At 37.6% G+C, this 20,335-nt stretch overlaps 1 protein-coding gene across 1 annotated transcript; it reads left to right on the forward strand.

The window, feature by feature from the left end:
• Positions 1-2,484: 2,484 nt before the first annotated feature.
• Positions 2,485-20,089, forward strand: BST1 (bone marrow stromal cell antigen 1). Its single transcript, XM_032108903.1, has 9 exons — positions 2,485-2,846; positions 6,475-6,604; positions 7,616-7,751; positions 8,236-8,318; positions 8,917-8,993; positions 11,475-11,567; positions 13,007-13,093; positions 13,581-13,640; positions 16,722-20,089. Exons 1-9 carry the CDS (start codon positions 2,677-2,679, stop codon positions 16,834-16,836), a joined length of 951 nt encoding a protein of 316 aa, XP_031964794.1. The 5' UTR covers positions 2,485-2,676; the 3' UTR covers positions 16,837-20,089.
• Positions 20,090-20,335: the final 246 nt, after the last annotated feature.

Genomic DNA, 20,335 nt, shown 5'->3' on the forward strand with positions numbered 1-20,335 from the left:
TGGCTAATAAGCAGAGCTCTGGGTTTGGGCTTCAGCCTGTCTTTCACAGAGAGTGTGCCCTGGCACACAAGGGAGCAGGCAAGACCTTGTGTTACTGCTGTAGGCAGACTTTTGCACTACAAACCCTTGAGAAACAATGTTTGAAGTTCATTGCTTACAGAGGAGCTTGTGAACACGAGCTGTTTCAAGGTCCTGTTTCCAGGCCTAAAGCACATAGTCATACAGAATTGAGGTTATTCTGCCAGAAATTCGTGCTTGCGTAGTAACAGAGGATTAACGTTCTCACCTGTTACACCTTCCTGCTGCTGGAACTCACCACTCCCGTCTGATAGAAATAGAGAACATGTTGGTTCCTCATCTTCTGGGGCTTCAGAATGTAAACATATGCTGAATTTCATGGTTGGTTATGTTAATAATATTCAGTTTGTGAACTACAGTATCTCCAGAGCAGATATGCTGCCAATTTTCTGACTCTCCTTCATGGGCGATAGCATCTTTTAGGAGAGAGAGGGACAGAGAGCAAGGAACAGTGATCTGTATCCACCATGAATTGACAGACCTTGGGAGGCAAGATGGGCAGCCAGTTCGTGGCAGTGAATTACAATACTACAAGAGAAATTACCTGATAGTGGGATTAAAATACTGAATTTTCATGGACTAGTTTGAGGGTAGAATTGGTAATTTTTTCATGAATTTATATTGGGAGAAAATTCTTCATTAATGGAACAGAAAAAAATATCATGAGATTCAGTAACTGGAAGCTAAAAGTAGACAAGTTCAGGCCAGAGCTAAGGTTTTACTCTCAAGGCTGTCAAACTAGTGGAACCCTGGGGGTTGTTAGTTTAGCCATTATGTGAAGTATTTAGAAAAAACTAGGAACATGAATTAAAAATGGCTGTGCTGAGTCAGATCAGAGGCCCTTCTGGCCTGATGTTGTGTTTCTAGAAGTTGCCAGTGAGGAGAGGAAGCTCGACAAGGGTTGCAAATGGAGATCCCAGCAACTCTTGTATCCAATTCCTCTGGGATGTTATGACAGATTGTCTATCTTCTTGGAAACCCACATCTTCTTCCCCAAGATACTGTGTCTTAACCTAGTGTGTACTTGGAGATATACTCAGTATCTGTCTTTATGACTTCTTATACTGTGTATTTTAAGCAAAAGTTTTAGCTTTGATGCAAAAATCAGTGACAATTTCTGCACATTTCTGTATAGAAGACCACAACAGTGATGCCTCTCATTTCTGTTAGACGCTGAAATTACTGAGCAAAATTTGGTTGCAGCAAAGTTGAAAATAAAAGAGAATGTTCTTCCATGGACTATTGCACTCTCTAATCCTGAATCCAAGGTAGTGGCTTGAAACCATTTGATTAATGTGCTGGTGCCCTATCAGCATGGACATAGAGAGGCTAGGAAGAGAAATAAGAAGAAAAAGCATTAGAGAAGCAAAAGGAGTAAAGTACATAATTTCCTTTGTCTCTACCGTATCAGGCACAAAATTGCATATCCATTTCTGAGTAAATCTGGCTTTCATGAAGACTCTGCTGCACGTAGCAAATCATTTGGTTATTTTTCTGTCACATTTACAGCAGAAATCCATCATCAGCAATTTACTCAATGACTAGCAAGATTTTTCCCTCAGTAAAATCCACCCACTGAGCACCAGTGTATCAATGGAAACGTGACATGAGATAAATAAATACACAAAAAATAAAGAGTTTTATATTCACTGAGGCACAGATACTTAATAGAAAGAAAGAAAAGAACCAGCATGCTCCTCAGAGGTGAGAGTCCATAAACAAAATACTTGGAGGTTGAAACATTATTTTTTATTTTTTGAAGGGAAAAAAATAATGTGGTTGTATTTGCAGCAGTGCATACCAGAGAGTATTTATTCTGAAGATTAGATTGATCGTTGCCATTTGATGTTCTAACAGAGTACTTAGGGAAGAGAACCTGAAGGAGAATGACAGCAGAAGTTGAAGACATTTGTTTGTTGCACAGGATGCAAGTCTTAATCCTTATGTTTCTTGTTAAGATTGATTCATGACTGCAAGGCAGTTTTTTTCACAGAGATATGATGCACATATCATCACACCAAAATGTCACTGTCACGATCCAGGGGAGAGATGGAAAAAGAGCTGGCTAATGTTACCCCATGTGTGATACAAGATAACTTGACGCCTTGGATATTTACGCTATCACTGCTGTACCTGCATATTTTAGATTTTTTTTTTTTTTTTTTTTTTTTTTTTTTTTTTTTTTTTTTTTTTTTTGCTCGCTAGCATTTGTTTATGGCTTAGGAAAGTGTAGCACAGCAATGAGTATTAAGCGAACCAAAGGCATCCGAAGTATTCAAGTGATAAGGATTTTTTTTTCCTTCAAGAAATATACTGCAGTTCTCCTCAGTTATCACCAGGTGGCCTTAAAAGTCTCTTGTTTTTCTGAAGTGGGGAATAGTTTAGACATGAGGAAGTGATGTATCCCTGTGCTGCAATCATTCCAGGAAATAGCTGGGTTATAGTTCCCAGCAAGGTTTATTTTTCCGCCTGTGTCTTTTGTGTACTGAGCTGTAGCTAGTACTGAAAATATTAAACTGCAGGTTTCCATTTAAATTGTATCATTGAACTCTACTTTTTTTTTTTCTTTCTTTTAAGAATTTGGATTGTCAAGAATTCATGATGATGAGCCTTTTTTTCCCTCTTTTATTTGTCTCTGTTCTGTTTATGAACAGCTTCTCAGGAGTGCAGGGAAGGAAATGGAAAGGTGAAGGTACTACTAAAAACCTGGAAAATATTGTCATTGGAAGATGCTATGATTATATTAGAATTGTGAACCCTGCTGTTGGGTAAGTTTTGTTTGTGTCTGGATTAGTTTTTTATGTTCTGTACAAAATGGTTATTAATCAGAAGCCTGATGTTATGCTTCTAGCCATGAAAGTGATCCTGTTGAAGCCAACATTCTTTTAGCTGTCTGGAAATAACAAAATTACTTTGGTGGATGTAATATTTTAAGTAAAGCAGTGTAACTAAGGCAAGATTTTTAATCCTTCAGGTTTTTATTTCACATTTCTTGCCCCTCCCCCCCTTACCTTTTGTAAGGAGAAGTGCCAAATCTGACAGCATTCCTGGGAAGACCAGCTTTGCTTTTCCTGCCTGTATGTGAGGGCATGTACAAAGGGGAACACCTCACTTTATAGCTGTCCTGTGGTACTGAAGGAGACTGTTTAGCTCATCCACCTGAAAAATCAAGTAGTAAACAACTGCTCAAGTAGGATTTCCTGTGAGCTTTCATTGGCTGTGCTAATTACACAGAATTGGGGGTAAATGACACACTTCACTGAAGTGAGCACTTTTCTGTCTTCCTTGTGTTGTAAGGGCTTCAGTTAAAAGGAAGAAAGCGAGAAGGACAATGTCGTGGAGTTCAGCCCTTTATTCTGCCACTAAAAAGTTGTCCTAATAGTGTGAAGAGGTATTTGCAGAGGCACCCTGCCTGGTTTCCTGTAGCATTTGAGTTGCTGTCTTAAACAGGATTAGCTTATGTTGCAAATATCACCTCATTTCCCCAACCTCCCATTTTCAGTTCCTGTTGCAGAAGAGGAAGATAAAGGGCTTAAAACAATTTTTTTTTGCTTTTAACAAAGGCAAAACAATATATTTCTGCACAATAACACTCTTAACTTTTCAGAAGTGTTCTCTTTCAATCTTCTTATGAAGGAAAAAGATCGTCCTAATGCAGATAACAAACACAGTGCTTGAATTTCAGTGGAACAGTTAAATCTTGACAGATTTATAAACATGTCACAATGGAAGGTGAAAGTAAACTTTTAAGTGTACATTTCTACATTTCTACAATATAATATGTAATATAAAATACGTGAACTTAGTTAACGGTTGTGTAGGTAATCTGGTCTTGCAGTAGTCTCTAGATAGGTAGAGCTCCTGTAGGACTTAACAGATGTCACTTCATTTATATCTGAAACAGGACATGAATAATAATACAGAATATGCTAAAATGAGCAACATAAAGGACAGTTACTGTAGAAATTTTAACTCTATCCTTAACTGATTTGGACTTTTAGACATGTAAACGCAATATTCTGGAAAGCATTTACATATGGCTTGTGTTTATGATAGTTTTGTGATCTAATGAATTCTGGTGACATTTTCACAATATGATTTTAAAATTGAGACGTTTTAACACGTTCATCAGAATATTCTTGCTCAGGATAGCATGAAGCCAGGCAGGACATTAGGACCACTTTCCTGAATTTAGACCAGAAATGGCATTATTAAAAGAAGAGCTACACAATTGATTTCATATAATGTGGGCATATTTCTCTTTCCCTTAGATCTATAAACAAATAATGTAATCCAAACAAAATGGAAATTTCATATTGCACAGGTGCAAAACAGATATTCTAATTATTTATAGTCCTTTCTGTTCATTGGGTATTTCTTAGTTGCCCCCTGGCTAGCTTTTATAGAGACATGACCACCTGGATAGGTTTTGCTCCTGAATTTATGTGCAAATTTTCTAAAAATACTTTGCTAACATAAAGGAAGCTAGCAAAACTTGTCCTTACACTGCAACATAGTTAAAACATAAAGGTGTTTATAGGAACGTAAGAAAAACTTTCCCATGTGTTGAAACAGAATATGCAAAATGGCAGTTAAAAGAGGCATTTTACAAAATGCTATGGTCGTGTAGAAGTGAGGAATTTGAATGAAGATTATATTTGACATTTCCTAACAGGAGTACCCTAAATAACACAAATGTTCCTGTAGTGCTTTTCCTCCGTATTTGTTTATTTGTAGGATATCATGGAAGTTTCGAAAACAATTTTTTTAACTAACTAGTATGACATTAATCTGACTTACAAGTGTCTACTGAGATTAGAAGGAGTTGTCCTGAACTGCAGTCCTTCCCCACCCTGTAGTTTCAAAAAGTGTTTTTGCCAGCTAAGAAGTTTTGATTATCAGAGCAGAATAATCCTTTTGATTTACAAGCTGTTCAATCCTGGATGAGAAGTCATGGGAAAAAAAGGCAATATGCAAATTAACCAGAAAATTACTGATGGCTTCAACTGTCAAGAAAGATGTTAAAAGTTCAGTTGATCATAACTTACAAATACTAACAAAAGTGCTTCAAGTAGAAAGCTCTTTAGCAAAATGAGCCCTAAGTATACACAATTGTCAGAAGCTAAAGTATAACTGCTTGAAATCAGAAATTGCGTGCAAATCCTTTTATTAAGTATATCTATCCAAACCTTGAAAGGACTGATCAAGGATCATATTGCATCACTGAAAATTTTCAGGTCAAGATCCACATCTGCTTACAGTAGATACGGAAGCATGACCAGAGTTTACTGTAAGAAAGTCTGTGGTCTGTTTCCTGCATAGCTCATCGCAAGAGATCCTTTAAAGAGTCTGTGACATTCAGTGTCACAAAGCAGCTCCCTAAAGCACCTGTACCAGCAGAAACCGTGCTGTCTATGGATGATGCTAAATGAGCAAAACACTGTAATGGCAAAGTTTGGTTTACTTATCAGGACTACTATTGCTCAAGCTAGAGCTTTGCAATGACAGCTATTCATGTTAAGAAAGCATCTCTGTCACAATCATTATTCTACCACTGAAACTTTTTAGCAACTCATTATTAAAAAAAAATAATGCCCTAGGGTATATTACCATGTCCCATAGCCGTAGGGAGGAGAAGATCCAGCAGGCAGGAATTGTGCAGCAAGATTGATTTATTTAATTATTTTACAAACTCCTTTATAGACTTTTTTCTTCATAGTCTAATTGGACAAAAGACCAGCCACCCCTTGGGGGTGATTGGCTAAAATCCTAAAACATCCATTGTCAAAATATTTTTCTACTGTACCATAAACAAGACTTTTCAAGGCTGCAGGTGTTTGGTTGTTTACATAACTCTGCTACCTCTTCTGTGAGAGCGAAAAGTCTCTCACAGGCTTAGAAAATAGCAAGAAAATCCTTGCTAGCAGCATTTTTGTATCCACAACTCATCCTACACTTGAATCTGACATTTTAAGAGTAATATTGCCTTCCGGCACTGTTGGATATTTAGCTATAGTTTATTTGAAATGGCTTTTTGAATCTAGAAAATTTCAAAGAAAGCTTTTTCTTCAGTATTTCTACAGTGCTGGATAGCAAACTCACTGTGTATACCATACCTACTAAGATTTTTGTTGAATCATAATGTTTTCCTAATTCCACACTGTAAATGTTAATATTTTCCTTGCTACTTCTTCCTTATCTGCTGCAGTTATGACTCAGAAGACAAGATCTCTATGCTCTTCCTGAGCTACAAGTTTTTTACCACCCTGACTTCAGTTTTCTGCCTTAATCTTATATGGATTTTAATTTGGGTATTTGAAGGAGTTAAGAGCAAATAATTTTGTTGTTCAGCTTTGAAAAAACCATTTTGCTATTTGTTTGTTTCAATGATTACAGTGAGAAGAATTGTTCACAGATATGGGAAGCATTTAAAAATGCATTTATTAACAAGGATCCTTGCAGCATTCTGCCTAAGGATTATGAATTATTTATCAACCTGTCATTGCACACAATTCCACCTAACAAGGTAATAATTTTTTATGTTAACTGCCCTGTGATGTACAACAGATTTTACATGACACAGTTCAAAACTGACGAGTCATTCTGTGGCTGACTTGTGAGTCATTCTTTTTGACCCGTCTGTAGTTTATAAACTAGACTCAGGATTGATAGCGTGTTTCAATGTGTTTGGCTCCATTTATTTTGTGCAGTAACTTCTCAGCAATGTCTCTCTTTTCATATTACAGAGATTCCCCATTTTTCCTTCTGTGCTTGGAGCTGTGCCATAGTCCCTGAACTTCCTACTGTTCCTTAAGTTAGATGCTCTGGCTGCAAATGCTGTGCCTGCTATCATCTTTTGCTTTTATTCCTCACAGCTAAATCTCATGACAATTACATGTTAAACATCGACATACTGAACAAGCAAAAGCAGAAATGAGAGAGGACATTCTTCTATGCCAGAAGGCAGTAAGGGTTTGATGTGCTGGCAGTTACAAAGAAGTGTGTCAGTGCAAAAGGCGTGTTGTGCTTTAAAGCAGTTTTTCCTCTAGCACAATTAATCCTCATTTCTAAATGATACAAACTAAACCAACAAATACTACTGTCAGCTTAATTCATGAGGAGTTCCACAAACACAGAAATAACATCTAGACATACGATTTTCTTCACACCATAAGCCAACAGAGCAACGTGAGAGATTTCTGGTAACGTATATCTGGCTTATAAATATCTTCCTTTTTTCTCCTTCCCCTAAATCTGTCTGCTGAGACAGACAAAGCTAGGCCTAACCATATTTAAAACAGGTCTATATCCCTTCTCATCAAACTAGTACTGTCCCTCAAGTCACTTGTGGTCAGAATTTATGCCTCTCTAAAATAAACAACTTTGTTCCTTTAAAAAGATAGCTAACATTTCTGATTATTAGCTTGATTTTGAAAGAAAGACCAAAACATGTTTTAAACTGTTTTCAGTACCCCATAATCTCATTGTGTCCACACCCAGATGTTGGTACATTTCTTCTCTATGTTTTTTTTCCTAGTCTCTCTTCTGGGAAAATAATCAGCTACTAGTCAATCGCTTTGCTGACAGAGGACGTCGCTACATGTCTCTGGGTGATACTCTGTTTGGCTTCTTTGGAGATTTTCTAAACTGGTGTGGGCAGGCAGACAGCCCTGGTAAGACAATGAGTGCTATGTTAAACATTTGGCTGTAAAACCACAATGGAGACCGACTGCTGTGCTCTGGAGAAACTAAATTTCCTCTTACCCCGTGAAAAATCAGGGATAGCTTCACTGTCTTGTTCTCGCTTGTGTTGTGTGAATATTTAACACTGCAGTCAGGGGAGCACACAATGAAATCTAAATGGTGCTGCAGTGGAGATAAACCTCTTTCTCAGTTACCCGAACCTGGAGCTCTCGGCATCGCAGGAACAGAGTTAGAACCACTTCAGCCAAATTACTGAACCCACAGAATGTCACTGTGTAAACTATGAAGGATGGAAAGTTATTGAAAAAAATACAGCAGTCAGCTTTCCATGCTATGTCAAACGATCTTGTGGGTTCAGTGAGAAATGCACAAATATATTTAGTTGCTTTCTAAAGTCACTTTTTATAGTCGTTATCATCTCTTTGATACCACAAATCACATGCCTTCCTACAGGACTGGACTATGAATCCTGCCCTACCACGATGGAATGTGAAAACAATGCGGTGGAATCTTTCTGGAGGATGGCCTCAATCACTGTAAATAGTGTATTACTGCTGAGTTCATACATCTGCGAGTGTGTCTGGGGTGGTTCAGGAAAACATTGGCAGTTCAAAACAGGTTTAAACCTGTAACTCTGCTGGATTATTTCCTCTGGTACAAATACACTGTTTTAGACTGGCGGCAATGTTGTAGTAAGAAGAACATAACTTTAACCTTAGCTAGATAATGTGTTAAAATTCTGTTAGCTTTGTTAATATAAAGCATACACTAAGCACAGTAAGCACATTGTGTCTACTGATTACAGGTCCTAAGTGACATTTGACACCCTTGCTGGAAACGCTTTACTCACAGATCAAACTCAACAGAGAATGCCAAAATGCTTTCTTCTTGTGCTGAAGAAACTACTTATAGATATGAGAATGTAGCTTGAGTAGAACCATTGACTTTAACCATGGTCTGTTTAGTTCCTGTCCTTTTTACTGCAATGACCTGCTAGGGTGCTAGTCTAGTATTATTTTTGCAGTTCTTATATTCTTCGTGGCAAAATTCTTTCCTTGGTCAGTGTTGTTTGCAATAAAATACCAAGTCATATGACAAATTGTGAGATCTGAAAAGCACTGTTATCTATTGCAGTATGCACAACACAGCTCTGGGGTGATACATGTCTTGTTGAATGGTTCTGCAGACGGAGGAGCTTATCCACAGCCCGGGTAAGAAAACTGACTGATTTATCTGTACAGAGTCTGATGACTAGAAAAAAGAAAATCAGCCAGTTGTTTGGGTCTTCTGCTGCACAAAGCATGGGAAGTGTAGCTGAAAGAAACTGTTGCATCAAAGTCTGCCGAGTTGTGGGGACAACTGTTAATTGTCCCTAGCTGAAGGAATTAATGTGTAGTGGATGGAAACAATCCTTTCATCTCCTGCATTTTACAAACTGCTGTGGCAAGCAGGGTGAATGCTCTTTGAAAGCTGCCTTCAAGTCAGTCAATATACTGTGGCAAAATGTGTATGTCTTCAAAAAGCTGAGTGTTAACAAAATTTCTCTTCAGGGACATGTCCAAGTAGAGGATATTGTTACAAGGAGTGTACCTTTTGTCAGGCCTAGGAGCAAACTTGGTAAATTCTAAAGGGAAAGTATTTCTCCGTGACCAAGACTGGAAGTAGTTTGAAACCTATTATGGTTTCAGGAAGCAATAAAAAAAGCTTGTTGAGGAGAACAATAGCAAAGATGAGCTTCCTCTTCTCCTTAGTTCCTTTTAGATTAAGTACAGGTGTATTTTTCCTGATTCATGAGTATACACCATGCAGAAATTCATCTAAGCTTACATTCAAAATTTATTGTAAAAGTACACCCTTTAGAACTTTTCCTATGTGTCTGTAGTGACTGCCTACCTGTGGTAAAAAATACATCTTTCATTACCTCAGCAACTGTCCTGTCCAAGGCAGATCAAAAAGTTACATCTTTTAAAAACCCATAGAAGAGATTCTCCTCCTGTGTGTTCACTGAGGACTAAAAATGACCATTGAAAAGGCCATTTTATCCCTGGATAGGAGAGAAACAAGAACTGTCTTTTCCAAAACACCTACTAAGTTCTTACTCTGTCCCCCAAAACGTCCATCTCTGTACACAGCTTTCAGCTAATCGCAAAGACATACAGTCTCCTTGGGTTGATCAGGTGGTCAGCTGGGATCAAATCTTCTGCAGATGGTAATACCTGTCAGCAGGCCAATACCCAGAATCTAGTATGGATTCCTTATTTCAGAAATGGATTCCTTATTTCTGTTAATTTACAGATTCCTGTTTTCAGAAACATCTTACACACAAATTAATTCCACCGGTTCCCTGGGTTGCCAGTCTGGTGGTATTTTAACCAGTGAAATCAGCACTGAAACACAGCCTGCCAAGGAGAAAACAAAGTCAGTTACTCTGTCTGTTTTCTTTGCTGTGTGTCTTCTGGTCCATTTATGACTGAATTTGTTTAAAGAGCTCCTGTTAGAAAGAGGCTGGAAGTTGAATAATTAATAGCAGAAGGTAATCTGAGAGATCTGCCTGTCTTCCTAACCATCTCTCTGGTCTGTTTTCAAGTACTTCAAAGCCACTTTCAAAGTTTATTCAGTTTTAAAGTTTGTACACTTAAATCATCATTAAGTCACATGATATTATTTCGGTTAAGATTTATTTCTCATTTCATGGAAAAATAACTTTTCTCATTCACACAGTATGAATTTAGTTGGCAGATTTCTTTAATAATAGTCGCCAGTTCAAAAATGGGTTTTACTGAAGTCAGCTGTACATTGTTCCTCCACGGTTTCTGACTCCTCTAGTTAAAGATTTCTCCAAATTTGGGAGCAAGCTTCTTTTTTTCTGGCAATGACATATGCATGAATGAGTAAATGAGTTGGAATCTTTATTTTTTGTCATGTTTTCACTGTGTGTTGGACAGGCTTGGACACCTTGGACAGATGGTAAACCTGCTGTTGCTGCTACTGGTCTCTGGTCAGCCACCACTGTACCAGATTTGACCAGAGAGAGCAACTCTTGGTATCTGCATCCTCCTGTTCCACTTCTCCAGAAATTTAAAATAACTTGCTGACTTCATGAACCAACAGACACTGGCAAGCAATACATGTCCTGTGCTTCCATGTCAGAGCCCTGGTAGTTTGCCTGAAGGCACTGGGAGGACAAACCCACATTGTCACTGCTGGTCTCATCCAGGAAGTGGCAACTGACAGTCCCTTCTTCTCTGTGGAGATCTCAGAAGATTTAAAAGGGCTAAGAGACGCTGTAGTGCTGATATAGACATTTAAGAAGACACTTGATAGGCAAATAGCAAATTAGAGGAGAGACCTAGGCCCAGACTTGGGCTAGGCATTCAGTGAGGACACCACCCTTATAAGCTTTCTGAGGAAAAAAACCTAAAAGGTTGGAAATCATTACATTTCATCTTGCTGAAAGGGTTAGAAATCTCTGGCTTTGAAATGCCAGCATCTCACCAAAAAAATCAATCTACAGACATTAAAATCAGCGTTTGGATTTCATATCTTCTTAGATTAGATATTATGAAGAAGTATCATATGCTCTTTGTTTTGTTTTTGCATTTTTAAAAGTTCATTCTGGTTCACTTTTAGGTGAATTCATTAAATTTAATTTTCATGTTCTTTATAGTTCTAATTTTTTTTTCTTGAATCAGTTTTTTTGCAGATTATGAAATACCTAATCTCCAGAAAGACAGAATCTCACAAGTTGTCGTTTGGGTTGTGGATGATATTGAAGGACCAGATGTGTAAGTTACATCTTCAAAAAAAAATTAGTTTCTTCCTTTTGGACCTGTCTTTAAAATTTCACCATATCTTTCTGTTTGATTATATTTGCATACTACTTAAATTAAAGTGTTTTAGGTGCTTTCATGAACAAAGAAGATACAACCTGCCATAGAAATAAATTCTAATATTAGATCTGGAGCCAGCTCTTGGTTAGATGTGTGTGTGGATGTCAGACCTTGAATGAAGAGAGAGCATGAACAGTTTTACTAAGAGTCAATCTGAATTTCAGATTAAGTGCTGATGAGTGATATTTCTTTCACCTTGCCATATGCATTCTTTTCATTTTCACCCATCTTAACTGCTTAAAAATTTGTAGAAGCAGACAAATACCAACAGGGGGTCCTTTTCTCTCAATAATTAATCCAGTAATAAATTGTAGGCTTTAAAAGTGTCTTAAATTTGCTGGTAATTTAATTAAAGCAAACAAAAAATAAGTAATAAACAAATGTAACAAAACTGATCAGTCCAAACAGAATAGTCTGTTGTGTATTTTGCCACAATGCTGTGGAGTCTACATAGCATAGTTCAGATTCGCATTTCTCAGCCTGTCTCTCTAAATCAAAGAATCATACCCTCTGGGAGGAAAAAAAGCCATACAGCTCATCTTTGCAAAAGTTGGCCTTATTACAAAAAGAAGTTAAGACAAGCACTGAATGTTAATTTATCTTTCAGTTAATGGATGCATGGGAATATTTGTGTATTTTTATTAATTTTTTTCTACAATTATTTTGTTTGTCTCCTTATGCTTCTTTAGCCATGGGTATTTACTGCCCAGCAGATAAGTAGCACTGGCCTTAATACTTTATGTTGGTACAAGTTTAGAGTCTCAGTGGGTTCTGCAATATGCTAAACTTTCTTTGCTATTTGGACTACAAATTAAAAAATCAGTGCTAGAAACAGGAGCTGTGTTTAGGACTGTTTCTGGGTTTTTTCTCTCTCTTTGGTTTTTTTTTTTCTGTTATTCAACATTCCAGAGAGAGAAAAAGCTTCTAAAAACAAGTATAATTCTCATTTTTTATAACAAACTTACTCTGTAAGGACAGGTAACATCAACTTTACCACTACCTAAATAGTTGCCAAAGAATATTACAAACAAAACGCTTACAAAATTGATCTTTTTCTGTCTATTAAATATTAAATGTGGGATTATTGGTTAATAGAATCTGAAAATGCTACACTGGCTGAAGCTGATCTTCCAGATTCTGTAAACTAAGGATAAGTTGTGAAACAACTGTAATGTAAGCAAATGAAGCATAAATAGCAATGTACACTCTTCTTCTGGAGGTGTTATGGATTACAGAAGAGGCAATGTAATGGGGATTTACTTTGCTGATTCCATCAAATTCAGTGAAATTATATAACAAAAGACTTGCACTAATATTGAAATCCTTCCTCACAGAGATTCCTGTGGAATTCATAGTGTAAAGATATTAGAAACCAGGCTGAAAACTCTTGGTTATGATGTCATTTGCACTGACAATAACAAGTAAGTGAAAACCTTTTATTAATATGTTGTGTTTGCAGAAGAACCTTATCTATCTTGATTCTTACTGTTCAATACTGAAGTGCCATTAGTGTTGTGTCTTCAGGAAGGACTGATATGTTGGAGGGATGATGTCACATTTTTCAGACTTGGCATTTTTTGGTTATGAATTGAGCAAAACACTACATCTTACTGTATGATTGAGTGGAACATTGTACTTACACAATGTCAGACAGAAGATGGCCTCATATATTTGGATTCAAAATCTAAACAACAGTTAAAAACACTATTGAATGTCTGCAGAATTACCAGTTATTCACAATGGGTTTCACAGCTCTAGTCATTCCCATAGATTGTAAGATAAATTTAATGAAGTGAAGGTTTAAACATGATAATACTGTGAATTTGTTTCATTTTTTCATGGTTTTGGTTGGGTTTTTTTCGTCAGTTGTCCGCCTGAAAGGTGCTAAATAAAATGGTATTTTCACAGGTCTGTAATGTTCTTACTCTGCCTGGATAATCCTGATAATTCTAAGTGTGCCCTTGCATCGTAAGTAAGAGGAGTTCAACCTGTCCTCAGTGTCATAACAACTGAATAAATTATGCAGAAGGCAACAGTTCAACAGATCCCACCTCTGCCACCTGTTATATATTATGCATATGCAATACACAGTGTTCTTGAATTTGTTACTTACTGTGGATTGAGTTAGCAGTTTCTAGTCACAAATTGCACAGCTGTCTGTGAGCACCTGCTGTTCAAAATTAGGTGTTAATGGGTTCTCATTGATCACACAGTAACACTGTATATCATTGATGATGTGAAGTTTGTACATATCACTGTTCTGATATAAAATCTATTACAAATTTGAGGTTGCTTTCATTAATATCATTTCTTGAATAATCAAACTATAGATCAAATGTCAACAGATCTAAAGGACATTTCTCCAGCTACTGGAATTTTCAATTCTAAATTTTGAGGAAGTTTCCTTTTAATCTTCCATTTTGTGCAAAACTTAATCTCTATATTTTAATGTATTTAGCTTGGGCCAGTGAGTTATCTACAAAGAATGCAGATAACGTCCAAGACACAACTTATTAATTAGCAGGCATTACTCCCAAACTCCCTACTTATCCACATTTATCTTTATTATATAAGGAACATTAAATTAATTTATTATGTATGTCGGTGAATTCACAGTAAAGATTACTGTTTTCAATTCTGACTTTGTTTCTTAATCTATATGGTGTTGCATATATAGGTACACATAAGATACTTGAACATTTGAATGAGAACTTCCTCACTGTTTGGAATTTTGTAGCATATATAGATATATAAACACTGATTCCTATTTATATTATTTTTATGGATAATGCATGCTGTATTTCTTACTGTCCTTTCTTCCCTATTCAAGCACACACAAATTTTTGTTTGTTAATACCTATGTGATATTGCAATGATAACTTCTGCTATGAAAGTCTTGATTTGCTGTCCCTGGTAATGGCAGCAGAGAGGTGCTACACCAGCTTGCCTCCCTCTGGGGAGGGGCTGTAGTGCTTCATGCAGCACAGAAAAGGAGGTGGGTATCACCTTCAGGAACATGTGTCCAGTTTTTGGTGCACACATACAGAGAAAGTGAGTTCCCTATTCTTGCTGGTCACTGAAAACTTTTACTCACCTTGCCATGCAACATTTATTCTCACAGGCAAATTACATCCTAGCACCAGCATATAAATGTTGTGAAAATGGTGGGTTTATAGATACCACTGATAGCTCCAGACTTCTAGGCGGCAGATCATAGCACAGACTTCCTGTTAAGGCTTTGATTGGTTACAAAATGCCACTTGCACAATGGATTAAAATAGGGTTTTCTTGTTGTGCCACTGAATTCTAAGGCTTTTGTTTACATGTCAAAGGAAAATACAGTTATCCCCTTCAAAATAATAGCTGTGAACATAGTGACAATATTAACAAACTGGAAGAAAAAGCACTTCACAGGACTTTGCAAAATACAATATTGTGAGCTCTTAACAGAAGATTTTTCTCCTCTCCCAGGTTTTAAATATTTTTCCTCAAAGTTTTGTGATGTGGGTATGTTACTCAGCTGAGGAAACCTGGATGAGAAGGCTTTTTGGAAACCATTAACGTGTCTTTACTTTCAGCTAAGTGATTAGCATGCAGTTCTGCAGTATTGCTACTTGGCGTTTGCAGTGTGCAAGCAGGGGAGCAGCCTTTCCATCCATGTCGGTGCTTAAAGTAACATAGTCCCTGGTGTATTTGAAACACCAGTCTCACACTCTCCTGGGGTAGCTGCTGAGCAACTCAGCTGTTCTCATCCTCCTTAGGAAAAGTTTCCTTGCTTGTTTCCTTCATGAGCATTGTATTCTATCCTATATGCATGGCACTGCAATAAGTTTGATTCATTTCATATCTATCCCAAATCACAATAGAGCTTCCCAGTCTGAATGCAAAACTATCATTGCCTCTCTCTGAAATTTAAGTAACTTAAATACTACAAGCCAATGAATACTTACATTCTTCCCAAAATCACTTGATTCTCTGCAGTAAATAACACCACCTCCATTGAAACTAGCTTCCTGTTCAGAAAGAGCCTTAAGCAGATGCATGTAAATTATTTGATGTATCTTTTTAAGTACGTTTTCTGTGTGGATGGATCCTTGCTCTGTGATGGTCCATTAACTGACATGGGGGCAGTTTGGTCAGTAGGGGTATCACTGTTTGGAGGGTGTATCTGTTAGGAAAAGTTTCCCGTGCAGGGTAGGTGTTCCCAGTGTTCATACTTCCATAATAAACAGTGAAACAGGCATGCAGGCTCTGATGCATCCCATTTCATGAGGGCTATTTGCTATTACAAGGCTGATAGCTGCCCTCTCAGCCTCCAGAGAGTTATGTCCTGAGCCCAAAAATATCAGAGTTGGACAAGTGAGTTTTTATGTCACCCCAACTCCTGTTACATTGAGAGAGCTGGGTCAAGGTAGCAGAAGGATGGCCTAGAAGGTGCTCTAATGTACTTGGGGCTTCTTGCATAGTGGTAGTGCCCCTTAACTCCTCGCCAGACTTGAACTATGTTCCTGCTAAGTCAAATTTGGACTTTGGCTTGTTAAGGTGACACCCTGATGTTAGAAAAAACTTGTGAGTGAAAAATACCCACTAGATGGCATAGATGGCTTACAAATGTAAGCAGGAAGGAAGCCAAATGCAACCTGTTAGTGGTGGTATGTATTACTTGCATTATTGCAATGTCAGGGAGACTTAGAAGTGGATCTGCATACTGCTGTACCAAGTGCTGTGAAAATACAGTCCTCCAGGACCACTGCTGTCTCAAAGAGCATTTTAAAATCACAAGCATAAGGCTAGAGATGGCAAATGGATGTGGAGAGACAAGAAGGCTCTTGTGTGAAGGTAGAAAGAAGAGTTCTCAGGGTTTTGCAAAGATATTCTGTTTATAGAATCAGGACAGCCAAAGGGAATCTGTTGGCAGGCTCATATAAAGAAACTTCTAGCTTAGCACTTGGACCACAAACTTCACCCTTGGCAACAAACCCCTGATATTTAAAAGAATCCTAACTCAGCTCTGGGCTGTGAACATCCTGTTTGTTTTCTCTTCTTCAGATCTGCACCAGCAGCACAAAGAGGACCTATATCTTCAGACAGAGGATGCAGCTGGAACAAGCTCATGATTGTTTCTTTTGTAGGCTTTTTGTTCAGATTTGCTTTAGTGTACTAAGTTAATCAACTGAATCCATATCCTCTGTTTGCCTTAGCTGGCTATAAATTTGGCTTCAGCTAATTTCTAACTGCAGTTTCACCCTGCTTTTGGGACTGGCAAACCTGCATATTAAAACCTTGCTTACTAGATACTGGGTTCTTTTAGTATCAAAAATTATCCCACTGCTGCTAGAAAGCCTCACCCTTCATTTTCTTTTCTCTTTGTAGAAGTTCATTGCTATTTCCTCTTATCTTTATTCTCCAGAATTAAACTGAGAATAATACCCCCTGTTCACATATTTCAGAAAGAAAAGTGACACTATGCCTGTCATACATCACCCACAGAGATTACTTGTTTGTAAATCCATCCTAGCATTTGACCTTTGAAACTAGATAACTGATTATCATGTTTTGGGAAGGCAAATCATACATTCAGGTGGGAGAGATCTTAGATTGCTTACTTGATACAGGAGGCAATAGGTAAGACAGTGGAAAAGTAAACTCATTTTCATAAATGGTACAGTACTTGGGCCAAACTTAAAAGCTAGAGTACAGCAAGATTCTGGGTGCATACTTCCATACAGTATTTTACCACATAATATCAACTGCTTCATCATCCACACAGCTGTTCCTCTGCTGGCTGTTTCCTGGCCACTGGATAGCAAATAGTCAGAAATATCGGATCTAGAAAGTTCCACAGGTTTTTCCCCACGATGTGATTTATGGTATATCAAATTCAGATAAGAACCTGCCAAGTCAGACATTGGCCTGCTTGCAGTGAACTCAGATAGCAGGGTTCAGAATACACTGAGAAGAGAGCAGATGCCATCCTGAGGTTTCTTAAATTACTTATGTGAATTCCAGTGTTGCAGCTAGATGCTCCTCTAAATCACCAAGACATCCAGCTACCAAGCTGACACATAAATCTTCAGAAATAAATAGTTGTTCTACTAGAGAATAACTTCATGTAGATAATTTTTGGACATTCTGTGTTAGCTTCTGCATTATTTGTGTTTGTTTTGACTGGTTGCCAGGAAACTGGGAGAGGATGTTCCTTTTATCTCAGAGAATCTGATTTAGGGGTCCATAATAGATTTACATCCTTTCAATCCTTGATACAACTGTATCATGTTGTATGTTTGAAAGATAAAATAGTTAAAATATGTTGCTGTTGCTTATTTGTCTTGCTTCCCTGCCTGTAATAATCTTTAATTGGGTTTTAATGCAAATCTCTTTATATTACACGCCTCTTTGGGTTTGCCTAGGTCACAGGTGAGTTTAGGCTCCAGCTTGAAGGATTTTTTTGTCTGTTTCAGACACAAAAAATACTGAAACTACAAAAGTACTGAAATCAGAAGTTACAGACCTTTGAAAATCCGGGCTGTATTATGCCTCAAAATTGTTCCCTATCTGTGCTGTAACTTTAGTCCTTTGATTGGTTCCTTCAACATTCTCTTCATTTTTTATTGTTTTATTGTTTCATGTTTTATTATTTACAGCAGCTGCCAGAGTAGTAAGAAAGGTATCAGTAACACAGTCACATCTGAGATAGCTAAAAGCAAGCAATTTTGATCAATCTTCTATTTGCCCAGAGCAGATCACATCATGACACATTTTGGGCCACAGGCTGAAGAGGTAGTGTGTGTGAGACTCCCAGGTGTCGAAGCCGTCATCAGGGCTGGTGTGTCCTACCTACTGCCCTGTATGTGACAGTGTGTGTGAGATCCAGAGAGCAGCTCAGTACCATTAACCAGCCATGTGCCTCTTAGGCAACTTCCATCCACAAGCCAAGCATCCCAGCTGGCCAACTTTTGCTTTCCAGCTTATGAAAGCTTTCCAGCCTCTGCGCGTAACTGACTCCAGCAGCACAGTCCGTGCTGGCAGTTACACATGGTACCAAACACACTGTAGAAAGTGCTATATAATTCTGTTTTGAAAAAAAATAAAAACAAACTAAGTAGGATAGCTACAATTCAAACAATCGAGGTTGCTTACTGCGTAACCTTTTGTCAAGAACAGCACACTCAGAACCTCCTGCAATGTTTTCTTATTTCTAATGTTCTTTCCTCTTTTCCCATTACTTCAACTCAGTAGCAAAGACAGCAATTTCTTTTCTAATACCTGTTCAATAAAGTGACTAAACTTGCTTAAAAATCTTGCGAAGATCTGTAAAGATTTTTAGCTAACCAACTAATATAGCTAGTAAAAAAAAGCAACAAGGCAAATTTCTAGATGCATATGTTTCCTGAGATCTTCAGAGGCAGCAAATTTCAAGCCGAGTGTGAATCATTTGTTCTGAGTTTAACATAACAGTTTTAATCTGTGCAAAAGAACAGTGTGACTGGCATCTCGGAAGCTAAGGGCAGAGGTGTCAGCAAAGCAAGAAACAATAAGGTCATTTGTTGCTCCCAGAGGGAGGGAGAGACATGAACATGTCTTCTTTTTATTTCTACATCTATAAGGATGTGAATATATTTACAGATATATGTTACACCTAAGTGTTGACAATCAGCCAGGTGAGCCTGTGCTATGTCTTGAACACTCAGGAAATGCTCTGATTAGCAATGTCTTATGTAAGAGCTGTGCCAAATGGGGAGAAATCATAGTGTCCAAAGGGCATCTGCCCTTCTCCTTAAACTCATGCAAGCCTGGGAAAGTTCACAAATATATATTCAAAATGTTTCAACCATTCCTATTTGTACTAGCAGTACTATAAAAACGGCTGTCTCTGTGTGTGATTTTAAGGGAGAAAATGTTTCAGATGAAAACAATATGTATATCACTTAATTTTGAGTCCTGTTGGATGCCAAAACACTGTGTAGATGTACTAATACCCAACTATTTATGGCAAATGAAAACATCATGTACAGGAGCATTACAAGGTGTTTGCATTTTTGAAGACAGACCTGTGGAAGTTACCGAGACAAAGGCAGTATTTCCTGCTGTGCCCATTTTGTGAACCACTTAAAAACTCTGTTATCTCACTTTCTTCATTCCTATATAAAAGTAAATATAATCTCCCCTCCTACTAATCTGGTTGGTGGGTTTTTTTTGTTTGGTTTTGGTTTTGGTTTTTTTTTTTTTTTTTTGCTACATGTGTTTCAGTCATTGTATCTGACAAAAGCTGAACTAATTCAGAGTAGTTCCTTTTTCCAGCATGTATGTGCATGCACACATATACATCTGCTCACACCTGCTCTGCCTATTTTTAAATGCAAACTCTTGAGTGCTCTGGAGTAAAAAGTTATGAGAATAAAGCAAGGACAACTTGATCACCTCTCTGGCCTTTTTATACTGCTGGTGTTTATTTTTGTCATATTGGTCTTGACGTGATATTCAGCTGACATAACTATGGTTTCAATCGACAAATGTAGTGAAATGTGACCTGAAACTTGAAGAATTTGAATAATACTTTCTGTTCCATGAAATCTAGTTCTTTTGATAGTGTTATTCTCAACTGAATTACCTAGAAATAATTCTGATGTATCTTGCTTCAACAATAATGTGAAGTGGAAGAA

The sequence above is a fragment of the Corvus moneduloides genome, chromosome 5 (genome assembly GCF_009650955.1).
Source record: "Corvus moneduloides isolate bCorMon1 chromosome 5, bCorMon1.pri, whole genome shotgun sequence".
NCBI lineage: Eukaryota > Metazoa > Chordata > Aves > Passeriformes > Corvidae > Corvus > Corvus moneduloides.